Source organism: Aptenodytes patagonicus, chromosome 7 (genome assembly GCF_965638725.1).
Source record: "Aptenodytes patagonicus chromosome 7, bAptPat1.pri.cur, whole genome shotgun sequence".
In the NCBI taxonomy this organism is placed as follows: Eukaryota; Metazoa; Chordata; class Aves; order Sphenisciformes; family Spheniscidae; genus Aptenodytes; species Aptenodytes patagonicus.
In genome coordinates, this window is record NC_134955.1 from 19,079,983 (window position 1) to 19,099,221 (window position 19,239).

General features: G+C 42.6%; 1 protein-coding gene across 1 annotated transcript in view; it reads right to left on the reverse strand.

Annotated features, from left to right (window-relative positions):
* BRSK2 (BR serine/threonine kinase 2) overlaps nucleotides 1-19,239 on the reverse strand; it is a 330,005-nt gene that overhangs the window by 102,355 nt on the left and 208,411 nt on the right. The window contains 1 exon segment of the mRNA XM_076344223.1: nucleotides 7,869-7,954. Coding sequence (XP_076200338.1) covers nucleotides 7,869-7,954 — 86 coding nt within the window.

Below are 19,239 nucleotides of genomic sequence, written 5' to 3' on the forward strand. Positions count from 1 at the left end.
TTCCCCATCACAGGGTTTCCAATAGTTGCTTTGTGTTTTGGATTGTAAGCTGACTAGGGCATAGGCTCTAGTTTTGTCCCATTCTTGTCCAGTGCCAGCACAGCAAGGTCTTCTCCATGACCAGATTGCCTTTGAGGTACAATACTATGAAGACATCACTTGAAACAGCAACAAAGATGCTTTTGGTGATCATTTCTCCTTCCCATCTGGTGGACTATGCTACAACTTATTAAAGGGTGCCTTTGCCCAAGCCCTAGGGAGCTTTGAGGAATAACTCACAGAGCTCACACTGAGGAAAGGCAGCTACATGCTACCTCCAAAGCAGGACTGTAACAAAAGAAATAGGCTGGCTCTGAGCAATGCCTGGAAAAATGCTGTTAAAGAAAGACTAACTGGCACAGAGAACACCAGGACCATGCATTACCAGATATTTATGGCAAAATAATAAAAAAAACCCAAACAAACACAGCAGTTATCATCTGTAAAGAATGAAAAGCTGTCTTTAAGCCATTAGCAAGAATGGTGTGAAATACTAAAATTCTTACCAGATGGAATTGCCCGCAGCGGCCCATCACTATACATCCCAGTGCGGGTATGCAGCTCCTGTTTTCTCAGCCTTATAGATGAAGACAATGTACGACACATTCACAGCTACACAAATTAGGTCCTCTGGGGCAATACAAATGCATTTATTATTATAAAAGCGTTAAATGGATAGAGATCTTTAGATGAAAGCTCATACTGAAACACAAAGTATTTCAGGTAAGTATTATAAATGAAAAAAAAAAGAGTAACAAGAAATAACTCTCTGGTGCTCTTGGAATGGTAGTCAATTCACACAGCTTCTTGTTTTGGTCAGGCAATAGAAGATTTGTTCATCAGGGCATGCGATTAGCTGTCTGTTAGGGACCCAGTTAATAATTCGTTTTTTATTAAATGGTACGATATTTACACATATGATGCACAACCTTGCTTAAACCTAAACAAGTAGGCTGGTCTTCTACATAAGCCTGAATGTACCACTGGATGCCATCACACGCGACTGGGTGATGTTCTAGGACTTTTACTATGCCAGAAGTTAGACTGGATATTCATGTGGCACTGGATAGCTTTTAAGATGCACAACTTCAGGCGTGCACTCCAGCAAGATGCAAAACCCAGATGCAGTTATATAGAAGGAGATACACACAAAGACAAGAAAAATCAGGAGAGCTCCTGCTTGCTTCCTCTATGCTCAAGAGTTCACTGTTTTGTGATGTCCACGGGTAAGACATTTCATGAAATGACCACACCTGCTGAGAAGCTCAACTACTCTGTTTTATCACTTAGTAGTTGATTATTATATGAAAATCATGAGCATAATCCTGAAACTGGGGAACATGACATGGATCAAGACACTTCGGAGCTGATGCAGATGTCTAAGCAATTACCGAGGCCAGGGACACAAGTCAGGTAGGAATCTCCTTTATAAAGACAGATATGTCTTTAGTTCTTTTCTGTCCTTATGTTTATCTAGTGCCCACATCTGTAAAAACCTCTTGAAGTTTGGCCACAGAATCAAACACCAATGGAAATGGCTGCACCACAAATGGCATGTGCTAGGCACTGCCACCAATCTTGATGAACTCTGAGCCATCTCACAGTAACCCACAATCCCCGGCAGATTATTCACAAGAAACTAACTACTCCTTTTGACCAAGTCAGCTAAGAGCTAGAAAACTCATTACATTTCAAAGCTTTGGTGAATCAGAAAGGGATCTGTTTGGAAAGGCAGACTGCTGAAGAAAAGCCTCTAGAAGAAAAAAGTCCTGGCGATTCCTCTTCCATGCTACCACCCTACTTGCAAGATGTCCTTCCATACATATATATGAACGGACATATGTGTAGCAGGGAAGAGGTTAAAAGCTTCCTAGCCCAGATTGACATGTTGTAGTTCTTTGACGGCCTTTTCACTGCACTGTTTTCTATTGATTAAATAATCTCTATCAGATATTAAACCCCTTGTTATTGGCGCAGCCTATAAATTATTCAGAAGTTATATAAATTCTTATGGTGGGCATGAATTTTTAAACCCTAATTTGGCAGCATGCCAGGAACTCTTTTTTTTTTCCTTGCCTGCAAGAAAATGTGCATGTGTTAGATTTTTTTTTTCCAAAAGACAATTCTAACTCTAGTCTGCTTGTTTGAATGGAGATTGTATTTGATTGCTCATTACACTTGGACATGAACAGGTTGGGGCTTTTGGGGAAAAGAGAGGTAGTAGGAGATTATGCTGTTGCGCTCTGTACCTTTGATTTATTGGGGATGAAAGGTGTTTTGAGCAGTGCCTTCATGGTGTGTAGTCATGCATGCCAAGGCACTGCAGCAGCCATCCTACTTGGGCACACAATATGGAATGGGTCCAGCCAGAGGGATCCTCAGCACAGGAGGGGCAGAGATGGGACAACACCCATCAGCTCACTGCTGCAATTCTGCTAGTGACCATATACTTCTGGGTTTTATTCTTCAGAGCTGAGTGGCCTTTCCTTTAACAACTAGGGCCCAGACACACACAATGTTACCTACCAAAGCCTGAAAGAGAAATTAGGCACGTAAATATACTGTGGCTCTGGAGCTACATCTCCCCTTGATCTTTGCTCACATCACAGAATTGCTCCACTATGGGCCTGTTTTCTCCCAAGCCCAGTATCATGGCCTGGATGGTATGCCAGCACACGTGAGGCAGTGAGCAGAAGATAGTCAGGCTTTTGGGTAGAGCTTATTAAGACCGTGTTGCACAGGGTGTAGTATTAATCATCACCACCACCTCTGTGCAAGCCCTGCTTTGTGCCAGGCTGGCATCCTTCCTGCAAGCAGTGACACCTGTCCTTGGTGCAGCACCCCCTCCCCTTCCCCTGGCTTCTAACCAGCTCCTTGTCTCCAGGCCCTCCCTTGACTCAAAACCTCACGTGTGCTGGCTCCACTCCTACAGCTGACTGGCTTTCCTTTGGCTACACACGCTTGTAATTCATGACAGTACTAAAACAAGTCAACAGCAGAAGAAAAGGGGTCAAAGTAGCTGGTTATGAATATTTCTCTTAATTCTAATCAAGGCTCAGGTGGAACATCATTTTGTCTTCCAATCCTGTTCCATTTTCTTTTCCTGTATCCACAGCATCTGACACCCCACAACCAGACTACCAAGAAGCATACCTACCACAAAATGAATTTTCAGCACTAAGCCCTTGGAGCCGCTCCAACTTTCTGAACCCTCGTTCTGCCTTTAGAAACGTTTCCCCGCAGATGGATCGAATGTCAAAGTCCTGGGCTACCAATAACAGAAGAACACGCAGAACACTTTTTTTCTCTTTCTTGCATCCTCTGGCAACTCACAATTAGTTTTCAACAAAAATAAACAGAATTACAGGAAAACCCTGCAGGAGAGGCAGCATGAATGCCTCTGCAGACACCACCAGAGTTGTAAGTCTTTGACTTCTACTGTCAGCTGATCTTGTATAAGCCAGAAACGTGAGTTGTGCACTGGTAGGAGGACATTTTAATTTTGTTATCTGGCTCATGGGGAAGCACCTTCACCTCTGAAATCAGGAGGTGGTGTGTTGGGTACATTGCAATGAGGCTTGGGCAGTTGCCCAGTGATAGCACTGTAGTGCTGAATGATGAGAAAGGGACTTGTGCTTGGAAAAAGAGCTGATGAATGCATGGCGCATTTCAGAGAACAATATTCTGATGTCCACTCCTTCTCTCAAAACAGATTCTTCTTTAAAATGCTGATCAAGTTGGACAATATAGCGATTCAAAATAAATGCTCCCACAAAATTTGAAAAATTGAAATCTTAAGTGCGAAGATTTGAAAATTAACCTATATAAATCTATACATATATACACAAATATCTGTATGCACCTATAAATAGAAATTTACAGAGAGAGATATATGTACACACAGACATTGATGGAAAGGGAATCGAGAAATACTAGTATAAACATCTAAAAGTAAAGGGCATGGTGTGGTCCTAGGATGTCTTTATTCTACATCATTTCCACTCCCTGCCAACCCCGCAATAATTTAAACTAAATAGCTAATCAAATGAGATCAAATGGATAATGCCACCCCTTGTGGGAATTCTGCAGCAAAACTGTATCAGTCAGCTTTATCCCCTTTGGAAAGGTTAGTTCCATCTCCTGTGGACTATATGATGGCACTTAGGTTGCCATGCTAACAGCTCCTCCAACAGTGGGACAATCGCTTTTCTAATATCAAAAGGAAAGCTGAATTTACTGCATAAAATGCAGTAAATGTACGTATCAGAGATTTAAGAATAAAGCATAAGATTACTTCCTAGAAAAAATCTGAGCCAACCACTTCACTCATGAAGGACTGGACTTTGCATGTTTCCTCTTATTTAATCCTCAAAAAGTCTGCTAATGAGAACCTCCTGCTCATTCACAGTGGTAGTGCTGCTAACAGTGTATGAACTCCATCTTCCTCTCTGGTTGCTACACAAACTCTATCTAGGGTCAATTCAGGAAAGACCTTTTCTATACATAGCACAGAGAAAAGACGACCATCACCCAGGTTCACACAGTTCATTTGCAATGCAGAAACCATATGACCAAAGGAGTGTTTCCCCTCCGATATGCATTACAGAACACACCAAAACTTTGTTATCAGCTTTGTTATTGCCTTGCTCATTCCCTTAGTTTATTTGCATTTCCCTAAAATTCCTGACTGACTGAACTTGGTTAGTCAAAATGACTGGTGCACACACAAATTTTCGTAGCTCATTGATCATTCCCCATTATGAACGAGCAATAGAAGTTCTTAAACAACTCTGGGCTTACCCCATACCAGGCTACTTTAACTCATTTTTGATCTTTAAGATGGGAGGATGATCCCCCCTTCCTGGCTGTTTTGTCTATTAACATCATATGATGGCAAAGAGGGAGGCATAGCTTGTCTATAGCTATTTCTAAATTACCTATTACTGTGGACTCCCAATCTTGCTTGAAGGCCGTCAGTGTGATCATACAACAAATACGAAATAATTCAACTGTCAGTAATATTGCTAGTTTAGCCAACATAATGTATATCTGAGGTGGTATATCAGCACACATACAGAGAGCCACAGTGCAGCTGTGTTTTCCCCTATGCACCTAGAACTGTAGTCCACAGTCTTACTAAATAAGACAACTCAAAATGCTGGATAAGGAGCTGGAAATCTTACAGCTCATAGCCATCTCCATCTCTCCAACCATCTTGGTAAAAAAAAAACCAAAACAAACAGAAAATGACTGTTAGGCTAACACACATATGCTAACAGATTTTTATTACTATTTTTTAAAACTCATTTTCAGTGTTAAACAAACTGGAAAAAGGATTTGATTCATGGTCACATTAGGAATCTACTCAACCCAAGCCCCTTGTCACAAATGAAATCATAAACCAAAAGTCAAACATGATTTGTGAAATTAACATTTATTGAGGAAATACTCCCCAGTGCTGCATCATGATTAGTCTCTGGCATCTGAAATATCACCCATAATTCACAAGCTCCTCTGAAACTATGCCACTACTGTTACTGCTGAGATGGCATGCATGATGGAAAGGTGCTGCCACAACCAGAGAGCAATCCCTTTTTTGATGCTGGTGAGAACTAGAGGTCACTGTGTCTTATTATTTGGGAAAGTACATGCATACACACTTCTCAGCCCCCACACACTTGAAACACTTTGCCCCTCCACAGGCACTCTTTTCCACCTCTTAGATCTATCCAAGGCCACGGCTGTTTCTAATTTTGACCACGGAGGTTTGGCAGAAGCTCTGCATTGTGCCCTTTCTTTAAAATAGTGACTAATAAAAAATGAAACGTAATTAACAGTCATTGGCTTTTTCACAGAGTCAGTGTCTTTCAGCAGAGGGATTCAGTGCCTTTGCGGGGAGATGCGAACAGCTCAATCTTACAGGCAGAGGAGCTACAGCACAAAGAAGACTTAGTGATTGTTAAAGGCTGAACGGTCACTGGCAAAGGACGCTTTGGAGCCCAATATTTTTTAGAAGCCAGGATATCCAGATATAGCTTAAAGATATGGGATGCTTCCCTTTTCAAGGTGATTTTCAGCAGGAAGATATTTTCCTGCCAAGGAACGCAGTCATTTTTTGGAAATCTTGGTGTATGACCATCCCCACTGCTCTGAGCACTAGATATTTTTCACATGGAGCAAAATAGCCCCCGAGTCTTTCGGGGTAAAGAAGGAGAGCTCAGCTCAGCTGCTGGCTTCACAGGCATTCAGAGCAAGAAGAAAGCTTCAGCACCTCTATAACCCATCCCCTCACTCCAAGTGATGATCATGGCCTTTCTTCTTCATGTATTCATACATTGTCTCCACCGCTCAAGTATACTACACCTACCTGGAATACATCAGCTGTTTGCTGCGTTTATGCAAGTGTGCATGTGTTTATGTGTGTGTATATGTAAGATTACACAACATACAAATAAACAAGGATCACAAAGAAGAATATCCCCTCTGTCTTAACCAAAAGAAAGCCTGGGGCCTCATCCTACTCCCCTTTACACCAGAATACAGAGGAATGTACTCTTACAAATGGTGTCTCTCTTTTCAGGATTAAAAGAACTTATTGGTTGTAAAGCCTCACTTCCCTTTGCTACCTTTCTCCTGCACGCAGAGCAGGCTGCATTAGATCTGGGCCTCTGTCCTCAGCTGGGACAAACTGGGCTTAATGGAACTGTGACCATTTATGCCACTGAGGACAGAGCACTCGGAATGCAGCTCAGAGAACATCTGAACCAGCCTCCACACGGTGCCTCCACCCAGAGCTCACTCTAGCAACTGCATTTCACCGCAGATGGCAGGCTCTGCTGCAAAGGATGATGGGGAATCCAAAAGAAATTATTGCCTGCTCTACTAAGCTAACCCTTAGGCACAGAGGCCTCACTTCTTGGAATAGGAATTCGTTGCTCCAGTAACAAGACTAGCTGAATAGTCCATGAGGGATTGTTACCTCCATTCAACACACTTTCTTTGAGTAAACAGTCATTCCTTTCTTGTGTTGTGACATTAAGGAGAGGTCATCAATGGATGGTGGTTTTTAAAAATAATTTTTTTTTTTAACCACTCTCTTCTACTTGCAATAACCTGTTAAAAAGCTGAAAATAACACTGAGTTCCCTACTGGGTTGCCCTTTTCCATTTGGAGAACATTGATTTTTTTTTCCTGTTGTGCCAAGATTAATGTGGCCTGTTTGTTTGACAACAGATTCAACATATCTAGTGCCCTGTCAAGCTAAAATGACTCTGTCTGTGGACAACATCCCTGTCTGGCACTGGCAAAGATCTGAAAAAAAAAAAAAAAAGGCTTTGCTACTTAACTGTTACTGCAGAACCACCAGGAGATTTCAACAGCCCTTAAAACCAAAAATTATTATTGATGGGGCAAATTTAAAATATTGTTAGTGAGAGCTGAGGGTTTCAATGAAAACTATTAGGCAAGGGAGGTTATGCAAATTATCCACTGTAACAGTTTTGCTTCAAAATGGTTCCAGATCTTACAGGTACAAACCTTCCTCCCCTCTTGCTGTTTGATAGAAAATGTTGGTTTGTCCTCTCTCCTCCATTTTAAGTAGGAAAAGAAGCAGCATATAAGTAAAGTACAGAGAAGAAAGTGAGAAAAGCCAAGTAAATAAGGAGTGTTCCTTCCTCATCCAAGTACCAGATATCACACGAACACCAGCTGAGGGTGAACACACCCTGCTCCATTCTTTCAGAAATGTTACCATGTTCCAAAACCCTCATCTCCCTCCCTTCTTTCCTCCTTCCCTTCCCCTTTCTCTGGCAAAAGCCAGTAATACCTACAAATATTTTTTATTTTCGTAAACATCATGCAGCTTTAAAACGTGAGGATGTTCTATCAACTTCAGGATGGCTATTTCCCGCTCCACCTGAAAGAAACAAAAAGAAATAGAGAAGATTAGAAGCTTGGTCTTAGAATACATTAGGTATCGTCACACATTTTTTTCCCATTTATCCATTTTCCACTCCTCTTTATATGCAGAGGATATGGCAACTTATAACAATGTATCATATTTAGCACTCATATAATTTAAGAAAAATTCAATTTATTCAGCCTCAGCACTCCCTGCCCTGCAGAAAAGAAAACGAGCAACATTTCAAGGTTGAAAGAAAAGTCCCAAATCTACCAAAGGGAATTAGCTGTAGGAGTTATATGAGCATTCAAGGCTGTTCCTGCCTCACAATCCAAAGCCAATGACATATTCTCAAAGTACAGAAACTCTAAGATGTCACTTAGGGCTCTCCTGACCTCCCACAGGCACAGGTGTGGCCATGCTGCATTATGTATTGTATACTCAATTAATATTAGAAAATCCCCATCCTGAAGAACTTGCAATGTATGCAGGGGAGACAAAGAGCGGAAGACAGACAGAAATGTGATTTTATAGCTGCAGAACTGAGGCACAGAAAGGAAAAGAAATATAAGAAGTGACATAAGAAGTACAAGGCACAACAAGAAATTAAACCCGATTACTGGAGATGCAGTGTTCAGAGCCTTAAGCGTAAGACTGTGCCTTCTCTCAATTCCCAATCTGTCCGAGCATGGCTACTTCTAAGAGTGTGTCTTCAACACGGAGTTAACAAGTTGTGACTAAGTCCCTGTAATTAGCGCAAGCCCTGTTCTCACCCAAAATTACTATCATGACTGCCGTGGTGCTTTTAACTTGAATTTACTAAGGGTATTCATTTGAGATGGAGTCAATGCAATTCCTCAGCTGCTAGCAAAATTGCTCTGTGTTGCTCAAAACTACACTGTAACTGCTCTGATTTGACCTAGGCTAACTCGAAGGGAATTAATGTAGCACTGTGGAGACTGTAGATTGCTGAAATAAACTCTGCAACAAGACGCAGTCTAAGCATTGCACAGTCGGGCATGACAAATTTCCAGGAGTCCACAAAGGCAGGAAAAAGACCTAAAGAAGCAAACAAGGACAACTAGGTAGGTTTTTTTCCATTCCTTCAAATAACTGATTGTCCTGGAGCTGCTATGCTAACAAACAAAACATGAACAAACCACAAAACCATCCCTGAACATCTCCCCTGCAGGGATCAGACGAGTAATTAGGAACTTGCCCCAGTATACCTTTAGTTCTTGATGTCCTTTAATTTCCTGAGATATCATCCTCTGCTAAGCCTGAACACAGACAACTTCCCCTGAATGCCAGTAAGATACTCAGCAGGAAATCAGAAAGTGGTAGTTTGCCAGCACTGTGCAGAGGAGGAGGATTTCCCAGCATGTTGGTTATCACCCCAGATCTCTCTTCCTCTACATCACCACACAAAAACAGCAAAAGCAACTCTTGCACCACATCACCCTTGGCCTTCCTCACATATCAGGATGGAGGAAAGGGTGTTTGTACATGCGTCAGTCTTTCAAAGACACTTATTCCTCTCTGCAGAGCCAAAAGTCATCTGAGGGATGCACTTCCACACTTGGGATCTCTGGAAATAGCTCCTTCAGAGAAGGGAGGAAGACAAAAGTGTATCAGGAAGCTCTAATGGAATTAAGTGTGTAGGTGCACATGCATGTAAACATGTATGTATGCAGTTCACCACTGCCAGAAATGTTATGAATTCAGTGACACACAGTACTTGATGGTGACAGCTCTGCAGGCATAACTTACTCATGACCAGCACTTAGATGAAAGCTGCTTGTACAAATAGGAAATGAAAGTTGGGTAGATTTCAACTGTACAGCTATTCCACCAAAAAAAACAGGGGAAGAGCTAGTTTATTCCATTTTTGTCTCCTCTTCAAAAAGACCTGTTACTCTTTTCTCTTACAAGGTATGCACTGATACTTGCAGAGGGCTTGTTTAGCCCTATAATCGATACAGTTGGATTTGCTTCAAGAATGAGTAAAAAACAAAACAGAAGAAGCACCCACGCCCGTAACACTCTTCCAGTAGTACTGAGGTTCACCATCAACACCATATACCACAGCTGCTCAGAAGCTGGAACTCCAACAAAGTTCCCTTTGGATGGGGGAGACCAGGTATTACATGGGGAATGTGACCATTGCATTAGCTATGGCAGGGATCATCCAACCCCGTTCTTCCTCCTGGGTGATATCCTGTCTGTGAAAGATAGGCTGTCTAACTGCATTGGAGATTCAATTCTCAAAAACCTCTTGGTGGGTGCGATGGCAATGTACATTCAGACCAAGTGAGTGATGGATGGTACCATCCAGTCAGGGTCCTGCTTGGTTACTGTCCTAAAGCATGAGAAGAGGCAGTGATTGGAGGAGGGGATTCAGTTACGGCACTGCATGGCCTACGTTTGATGAGAGAAAATCAGACCAGAAAGCAAATATCTATTTACTACCTACAGATTTATGCTAGGAACCAATTAAAAAGATATAATCTGAGTTACTTTACTTTCATCTTTTTAAGTGTGTGAGTGTGGAAGGTTCTGTGCATATTTTTAACTTCCTGGGAACTAAATCCTGAGAGGAAATACAGTTTCAGAGGTCTTGATTTCAACCCCAGGTATGCAGAAAGCATCCGGCTTGATCTGCCTGGCAGCATTTCACTACAATCTATTCAGTTCAGTGGTGTGTTGCACCACTCCAGCACAGACAGCAGTCAGCTTTCCACAGTCTGCTACCTCTTCTAGCTGCAAACCAAGGACAAAACTAATCTACTCATCTCAGTAAGACTTTGTATAATCCTTCAGTGAAAAGGGGCTTTATGAAGGAAAAGTGTCATTACTGTATTTCTCATAGTCCAGGCCTTGGCCCTGTGTAGAGGAGCAAGACACTAATGGCTGTTATTACTTCAAGAACTAGAGATTCCCAGCTCCCTAAACAGCAATCTGATAAAGATCATCCTCAAAAATCTTACAGCAGTGTCCTGCCTCTTTTCGCTTCCAAAGAAAAACAACAGTTCACAAAAACGTGCAATGGACCACCCTCTCAAAATTACTACTGCAGTCATTACTAATGGGTGACTCCCCAGATCCTATTCATTTTTTTATATCCCTACAGAAAAGCCAGTAATTGATACGGGTTGGACACAGACTGTAGACCTCAATAGTGACTTTACTGATGCATGGCTCAGGAGGACCTAGCAGCCACCATGTCATTAGCAAAGGAGAGGAAACTGAACTCATTGGCAAAATAAGAGGCCTGAAATAGCACGCAGCTTTGCCTTCTTCCTCAGGGCTTTGCCAGCCCTTGGCATGCCTTTTTGCACATCCCTGTGTTTGCAAGCCACAGAGTGCTGTCCAGCTCAGAGCTGGCAAGGACAGGGGAATGGAGAAACCCTGCAGGGGTGTTTGCTTTAATGCAGATGCAATTATCAGAAAGCAGGCCAAGCTCAGAACAGCCTGTCTAGGGAGGCTCAGAGTCTGTGATAAACAGGAAATATGGAGAAACATTTGCATAATAGTTAAAAGAGAAAGGAACAAAACGAAGCTTTCTCTGTCACACAAACACCGGGTCACGTCACAGGGTCCCAACTACAGCCTGGGTTGCCTCACACCATGGTAGGTTACCGACTGTGCAGCACTCCAGCACCTTGGAGCTGGGGGAAAAGAGCTCTGAAAGGCTGTGCAGGGCAAATGGACACACATCACTAACTTGTAACCTTGCAGGTGCCAATTAGAGGTTTTAAAAATCCATGCAGGAGGCTGATTTGACAGGATGCTCCAGCGATTCAGCTAATGACAAAGTGCAACATGGGGGCAACGCAACCCTTAGAGGAATAATGCAAAACTCTGGTTCCCTCTCCTCCATCACTACTTCACCCTCCTTCTCCCCAAGAGGAAATCACATCTCTCTGGTTTAAGCCCATCTCGTCGGCAGTCTTCACTGGTGACAAGTGCTCTGTTCTCCTGCTTTCCGACTCACAGACACACAGGGTGCTAATTCACCTAGAAGGCAAGGAGGGCAGGTTGAGGGAGCCTGAAGGTTTGTCTCAGTGATGAAGAAAGTTTCTTCTCCTCTTGTATTCATTTGCTCAATAACAATTGGATCACCCATCACCCATGAGGTGCTGTGAGAACTTGAAAAATGAAGTGGACAGCTGTCTCGTATTACCAGGCTGTATTTTACCTACCAAATCTGTGCAAGCACTATGTAACGATCATTAATAGCAGTGTTTCTCAAAGAACACCTATGCCCAAAAAGCTGGGGGACAGCAGATGACATTTCTCCTCGGATGCTTTCAAGTTCACCAGCAGCACACCACAAAGCTCTCTCTTTCTCCATTGACATCAGTGATTCCCATATTGCTCAAAATGCTTGCCTGAGAAGGAAGTCTGGAGCTGCAGAAGTGGTGAGGGGCAATAAAGCCCTGCAGGCTGCAAATGTGTTGTGCTGTTTTTCCTACTCAGAGCAAAATGGTGGAGGGGCAGTACGGGTGGTAGGTTTTCACGTGAAAATCAAGCTCTCTAATGTTGACTCTGCTTTGCTTTGAAGTAATTAATGAAATACTTTTCAGAACTCATGGCTGTCCCTCAGTTACTAGAAACTCAACCTGGACATGAACCTTCTCCGAGTTCAGAATTATTTAGACTCAGGATGAACTTCAAAGGATGCAGAGATTTGGATGCTCATCTAACTCCTCAGGCTAGAACTCAGGCTGAAAACCTTGTACCAAAGTACCTACTTTCTCCAATGTCTGGCCTGCCGTGCAGTAATTTGCATTTCCATGATGAGAGCACAGAAAGCAGAAAGTAAACCACTGTGATACTTCACTGAGTTGAAATGGCAAAAACAAAGGTATCGGATAGGAAAAAACTAATCTCAAGTTCTCTGGAAAGTCTGCATTCCTGCTGTAACAGAAATACCCCAGGAACAGACCCTGGGATTTTATCAATTTGGTACTTTTGCTTCCATGTTATGTGGGACTGAAAGTTAAAAAAGGTAAAAAATGACTGGCTTTGGTGAAGACCATCTAGGTCACCTGTTCATTCTTTCCCATAATCACAGAATAAATAAGCTACTCTTGAAATCGGAAGAGAACAGCATTAAAGCAGAAATAGCTTTACATGACAAGTAACTGTAGGCCCAGTATGTCCTGCAGGGTCACTGCTGTGGGGATATCATTCTTCCAAACAAACTTAAGCCATTACCAAATCTAAGCAATACCACATTATATCAGTCGCATCCTTAATTTCAACAGCATAAAAAGAGTAGAAGTGGAAAAAAATCATGTTTTAAATGATTAAACATTAAAACACCTTCCTCTGCAGCTCTGAATTTAGTTGATTTTTCACTTAAAGTGACCTTTCATTACATTTATCCAAAACTTCTTCAGCAGGCCATTATGGAAGCAAACAGAGAACCACAGAAGTTGTCCATCTACTGAGTATTTCCTGCTGCTATTGTAGCCGTTAGCTTCACATTTCTGAATATACTGAGTGAGATTCAAAACGTATTGAAGTCAACAAAAGGCATCAATTGACTTAAGTGGGCTTTGAATCAGACCTTCTAATGATCATTAAGTGGTATCTGGAAGAAATCTTCTATTATACAATTTTGACTAATAAAATACTTTAACATGAATTCAGGTTTTCGGCTAAGTACTAGTAATTACAAGAAGATTCTATAAAAAGTGGATAAATGAGGGGGGAAACTAGACTTAGATCTCCACAGAATCAGGCAGCTAGACAATGCTGTACAAAATACTTAAAACAAACAGACAAAATTACTGGAAAGCTGAGCAATTCCTCATTTTATTGAAAGCTCTATTATGGGCTCATTCCACCACAAGTTTTGTTTGCATGCATGCTTCTCAAAGCTATTTCCCCATAAATGAAAATGAAAATAGGTGTGTGTGAGAAGCGAGATGCATATTTGATGTTAAAATTTGCATGTGCAAACTTCTATACCATGAAGCTTTAGTAGGGAAATGTATTTTCCACAAACTACTATTATAACAGAATGTCAGTTTCTACTTGTCTTTATTGAAACAAGTATTTTTCCATAGTCCCTTCAAAACTGCAACTCTAAAGCTCCACTGAATTTAAAAATTTGGCATAAAGTCTGAGGATATGAAATCAGCCGAACAGACACTGTGAGAATTTTCTCGGACATCCTTTCTGCTGGTGCCAATGCACCTCCACAACAGGAGAGGACTCCTGGCCTGGCCTGGCATATTGATTCCAAGGTCTTGAAGTGACGGGGTTTGGATCCTACAGGTTATCTAACCATGGAAAATCCTACCCAGGAACTTCATGGTTTAACTCAGTAGCTAACACCTGCAGTGTTCCTCAGCACTCTGCCACAGGTGACCGAGTAAATATGGCACTTAGACTTATCTGCAGCGTATGCTTCTCTAAGAAGCATCAGGGTTTCATGCAAGAGACACTGATGGGAGCTGACACAGAGTGGATTCATTCATTCAGCACTTGAGATTATCTGCTGCCCGGTGGTACACAGCTAACGAGTGACTGACATGCAAGTCTCTGCCAGCAGTCAGCAAAATTGGCCCCTTGCACCCAAAGGCAAATAGCCTCCCTGTGCCTCTTGTCACCTTCGGTGAGTGCCACATCCTGGCTGCCATTGCCGAGTACTGCAGGACACAGGATGCAAACCAACAGCCACTCTGCAGGAGAAGCAACCTGATCTTTGACTTGCCTTTCTTTTTCCCTCTTTATCCTGGTTTTTAATGTGAATGCGCACTGTGCTTTCTTTGATCCGAAGAAGAATGTTTGCACAGCTGTTTTTTTTGCTAGGGGAAAAACCCTAACTCATGTGCAGCCAGCTCTGTTTATGAGAAACCTGCCACCCCAAAATCAGCAGCCACAGCCAAGCCTGTGTGAACACCGACATACGCTGCTCCAAAGCAGCATGCTCAGCCTCTCTCGTGTGAGCAGCCCTCCCTGCCACGCCAGACCTGCAGTGCTCACCCCAAACTTAGAAATTTAAGTCCAGCCCCCACAAGTAATGCTGTAGGCAGTACTCATCTGCACCTTTTTCCCCCTGAAGGACCAACAAACTTATGCCTGGCTCATTTCAGGGATGTATATGTTAAAGAACACAAGAGCAGGAAGCCAACAGGCCCTGTGCAGGAGCACAGGAAAAGAGTGCAATTCATAACTCATTTTCCCCCAGCAGAAGTTACTTCTACTGAAGGTAGAAGGTATATTCAAGAATATTTAATGCCTTGTGGGCTGCTATGCTCAGTCTCAGAAAAACAGTCACTATACACAGAGGAGAAACAAGCTGCAAAATTGAGGGGTATGGAGAGTTCAAACAATAGAAGTGCAGAGCTCCTTGTATTATTAGACATTATAGATTTAATATGGACAGTACCAAACACAACATTGGAATATCTGAGCTGAAGAGTGGGTGGAGGATGCAGGAGATGCTGAATCCCATTAAGGGAGTATGGGCAAGCACAAAGGAGGCGGTATAGCACAGCACAGCATAACGTTCTGCCAAAAATGTAGTGTAGAGCTGCTGAGAGCATTGGTTGAGGATATGATAAGGCAGACGGATTCCCAAGAGCATCCAGGAAAGGAACTGAGACAGTGAAGTGATGCTGACAGTACCATGGACTGGATCCTTAAGGGAGTCCACCATCAGTAGGAGGAGAATTTAAAAGCACAGTTTTGGAAAAACTTCAAAGGATAAACTCTCCACCATTTCCTATGTGTCTCAGCTAGCCTCTTTCCCCTTCTTCTTTTTCTCCATTAGTCACACTGGCCTTGTTTAGCTCTTTGGCATCGTCTTACACAAATGTCCTTTACACTTTCTCCCTAATACTCTTCCAGAAGCAATCAATAGGATTGCTGCTGTTTCCTTCTCTACATCTTTCCTTAATAGCCATCTCTGGTTCCCTAAGAAATAAGGCAGGTAACAAATGCTCCAGGAGCGGGCAGAATAGCTGGAGCTTTGCGGAGATTGGAGGCAGAATGCCAGGCTCCATCCCTGCCTTGCCATGCTCCACAACAAGCCTAATGACATCAATCATTTCAAAGAGTGGAAAACAGATAATATGATTTTTGTTATTCTACTATATTCTCCTGTCCTTTACTTTTGGGTGCCCCTTGACTCTTTAGATGTATATTTGTATGCACCTGTATATTAGGATCTTGTTTCAACTGAGTTAATAAACTCAGCAAGATACAAATGGTTGGTATCTAGAAGGGATTCTCCACCCCAATAGTCCCTCACAGCTGGCAGTGACGGAAGCAGAGACTGAAGCAACCCACAGCTCTCCCCTTCGTTTCCATTTTCTAAATACGCTGTTGAAGCACAATTGCACCTCCCAGAGGGACATGGTCGCAGACAAACAGCAGCATGGATCTCATCCAGGAACTGTGAAAAGGCCAAGGACAACACAGACTCACAAAGTTCATGTTTGCACTTCGCTTTGCAATAAAGAGGGTGCCTTGAGGGGAGGCCTGGCAGCTGCAGGCAGAGGAATCAGCAGCTGACTTTCTGACAAACTGTGGAGCCAGCAGCTGCATACTCAGGGAGGCCGAGCAACCCTTCAGCCCAGCTCTTCTACCACAGCAGGTCAGCAACAGCTTCTATCGCACTGCAGCATGAACAGCAGCTCCTGCCTGAGGTGCACCAGCTCTACATTAGCACTTCTATATTCATCTCATCTTAGGGACACTGATACCAAGAACTACTTATTCTTATCCGTGATGTTGAAATTAGTCTGCTTTGTCCATAAAATAAGCACTCTGAGCACAGACTGTGTCTGAGGAATGCACTTGTTCAGTGTCTCTATAATGACATGACCATAACTAATGTACCTCTATAATAACATGAACCAGTACTTCAGTTCCAAACATCCCTGCCCACTCATCTATACGTGGGATTGTAACTTTTTAATGCAGACCCACCTCAACCACAAGCATGTCTTTTCATATCTTGCAAGACAGGACTGAACAGCATGGGAAATCAGCAGTGACCTCTCAATATTTTCATCTCTGGGCTACCTGTTTGGATCCAGCCAACAGCAGACGGGCTCAAAGCCTGTTACTCTCAGCTCTTTGGTAACTCACACAGCAAAATTAGCTTTATGGACTCAGCCTCAGTCCCAGGTCAGGAGTAAACTATTGGTGGACAATTAAACGGCTATTGTAAAACTGTCCCCTCCCTTCAACTACCGCACATCAGTGCTGAGAAATGACACAAGCTTTCAAGATGATGCTAGCCCCCAGGCCAACAGCTTTGTCCGTGGTGCCTGCCACTTCTTCCTTCAGCACCAGGGATGCAGCAAAGATAGCAACACTGGCTGGGAGCTTTCCATTGGGTTTTAATCTGCAAAAGGATGGCTAACAAGGCAGGAACTGTAGTACAAAGCAAGAGGCAGAAAGAGAGAGGAGGGGAAGAAATAAAATTGCATATTTTGCCTCAGTCTTGAGGCTGCCTGTGCTCACTCCCTGTCTCTCCTCAGGTTCAGCCTGCAACAGAAGACATTACAGCAAGACTTGTACTCCCCCCAGTGAAGACAACATCTTTCTCTGTTTTGTACAAGCAACAGAAGCAGCAGAAAATTAGTCGATTGCTGCCATCAGCATCCAGGATCTCTCACAGCTGGGAGTTAAGAGATCAAAGACAGCAATGAAGGAACACTTTGTTTCTCAGTTATTTTATCTCTACTCTTCTCATATCCTTCCCATCACACACCAGTCCCTTATTGCTGGAGGTGCTATGACATCTTGCAGCCTATCAACATCAGTATCGGGATCAAGAAACCTCTTGGCAAGGGAGGTTTACAAACAACATTGTAAAGATAGGGTCTTGAGCATTTCAGAACAGGTGATGAGGATAAGCCAAGTCATTCCTTCTCCACACTGTCCAAACCTCCTTGAGAAAGAAGGGCTCAGACACCTCTGGCCACATCCTTAAAGAAGGGTCCAGCATATTCTCTGGAGCTGAATACAATTGTTTTCCACATCTTCATTATATTTTCCAATACATTATTCAGTCTGGTCAGACTTTCAGAAGTACTTAGCATTGGCCTACCTCTTTATCTCAAAGTTCATGGGATTCTTACTACTAAATGAGACCAGAGTCAGCCAGCAATGAATGGCAAATTCCATCTTTTAGTTCTAAGTCCCTAGAGATGGGTCTTGTAATATGAGGCCTGCCTCACTATTTATAAATCTATGCCTTGAACATTACTTCCCAGATCGTGCAGGATTTCTGAGACTTTCTGCGTCCTAATGGTGAATTCTTCAGCTTCACCATACTAAACCACAGCCAAAAGCATTCCCTATCCTAAAACAGATCATCTTTTCCACATAGTGACAATCACTTTTGCAGTATAGAAAACTTCTCCCTTGAATTACCTGTGTCACTCTGAAGCAACCTATATGTGTATGACAAGTGGTATACTGCAGTGCAGATGCACCCACCAACACAGCATTATTGCATGGAGACCAGGAAGAGCAAAGAAATTAAGGCATTTTAAACTAGAAGAAGGTGGTATCTTCATTATTTATGAAGGTGTTGTTGCGGGTTGTGCATCTTCAGAAGAGTCATCTTTAAGTGCCATTGCTTACTTGAGTCTCTTCCCATGCCTTTGTATCTGCCCTACGCAACACACCTAATACAGAGTTGAAAGCTATCTGGCTTCTGATGAAGAGCAAAGACAGGATGCAACACTTATTGTCAGGCGATAACACATCGCTAAAGAAAGTGCTAATGACTTAAAAATTATATAGAGGAAGCAACAGGAAAGTTCTAATGATAAGGAAATTAGCTTAATTCTCTGAAAAGAATGGACTTGGCTGGACATGCTTACTCTAGCTATTCCTGAAAGTGGCAGAGCAAGCATTCCAAAAACAGAAGAAAATTTGAAAATTGGGGTTAACTTAAATCATACCACCTTAGGCCTGTACACCTTGGGATGCTTTGGCACATATACAGGCATCCTCCTTTTACAATCTAATTCAAAATCCCTGGCACTTGCCAAATACTGATGATAACATTACATGTGCAGATTTAAAAGTGCTCGCAAACAATTTGCTAAGGCTAAATTTGAAACCAGCAATATTTGAAATGGACAGCTGGGCTAGATCAACCCCCCTCCCTCCCCAACTTTTCATCATTTTCTGCCAGAGATCACATTCATCAGTCAGCTGAACCTTGTTGCCAGATGTTTGGAACATGCAAAAAACAACCTGTGAATCGGGGAGTTTTCCAAGACTCAGCAATATGGTCACAACAGAGTTTTGGAATGAAA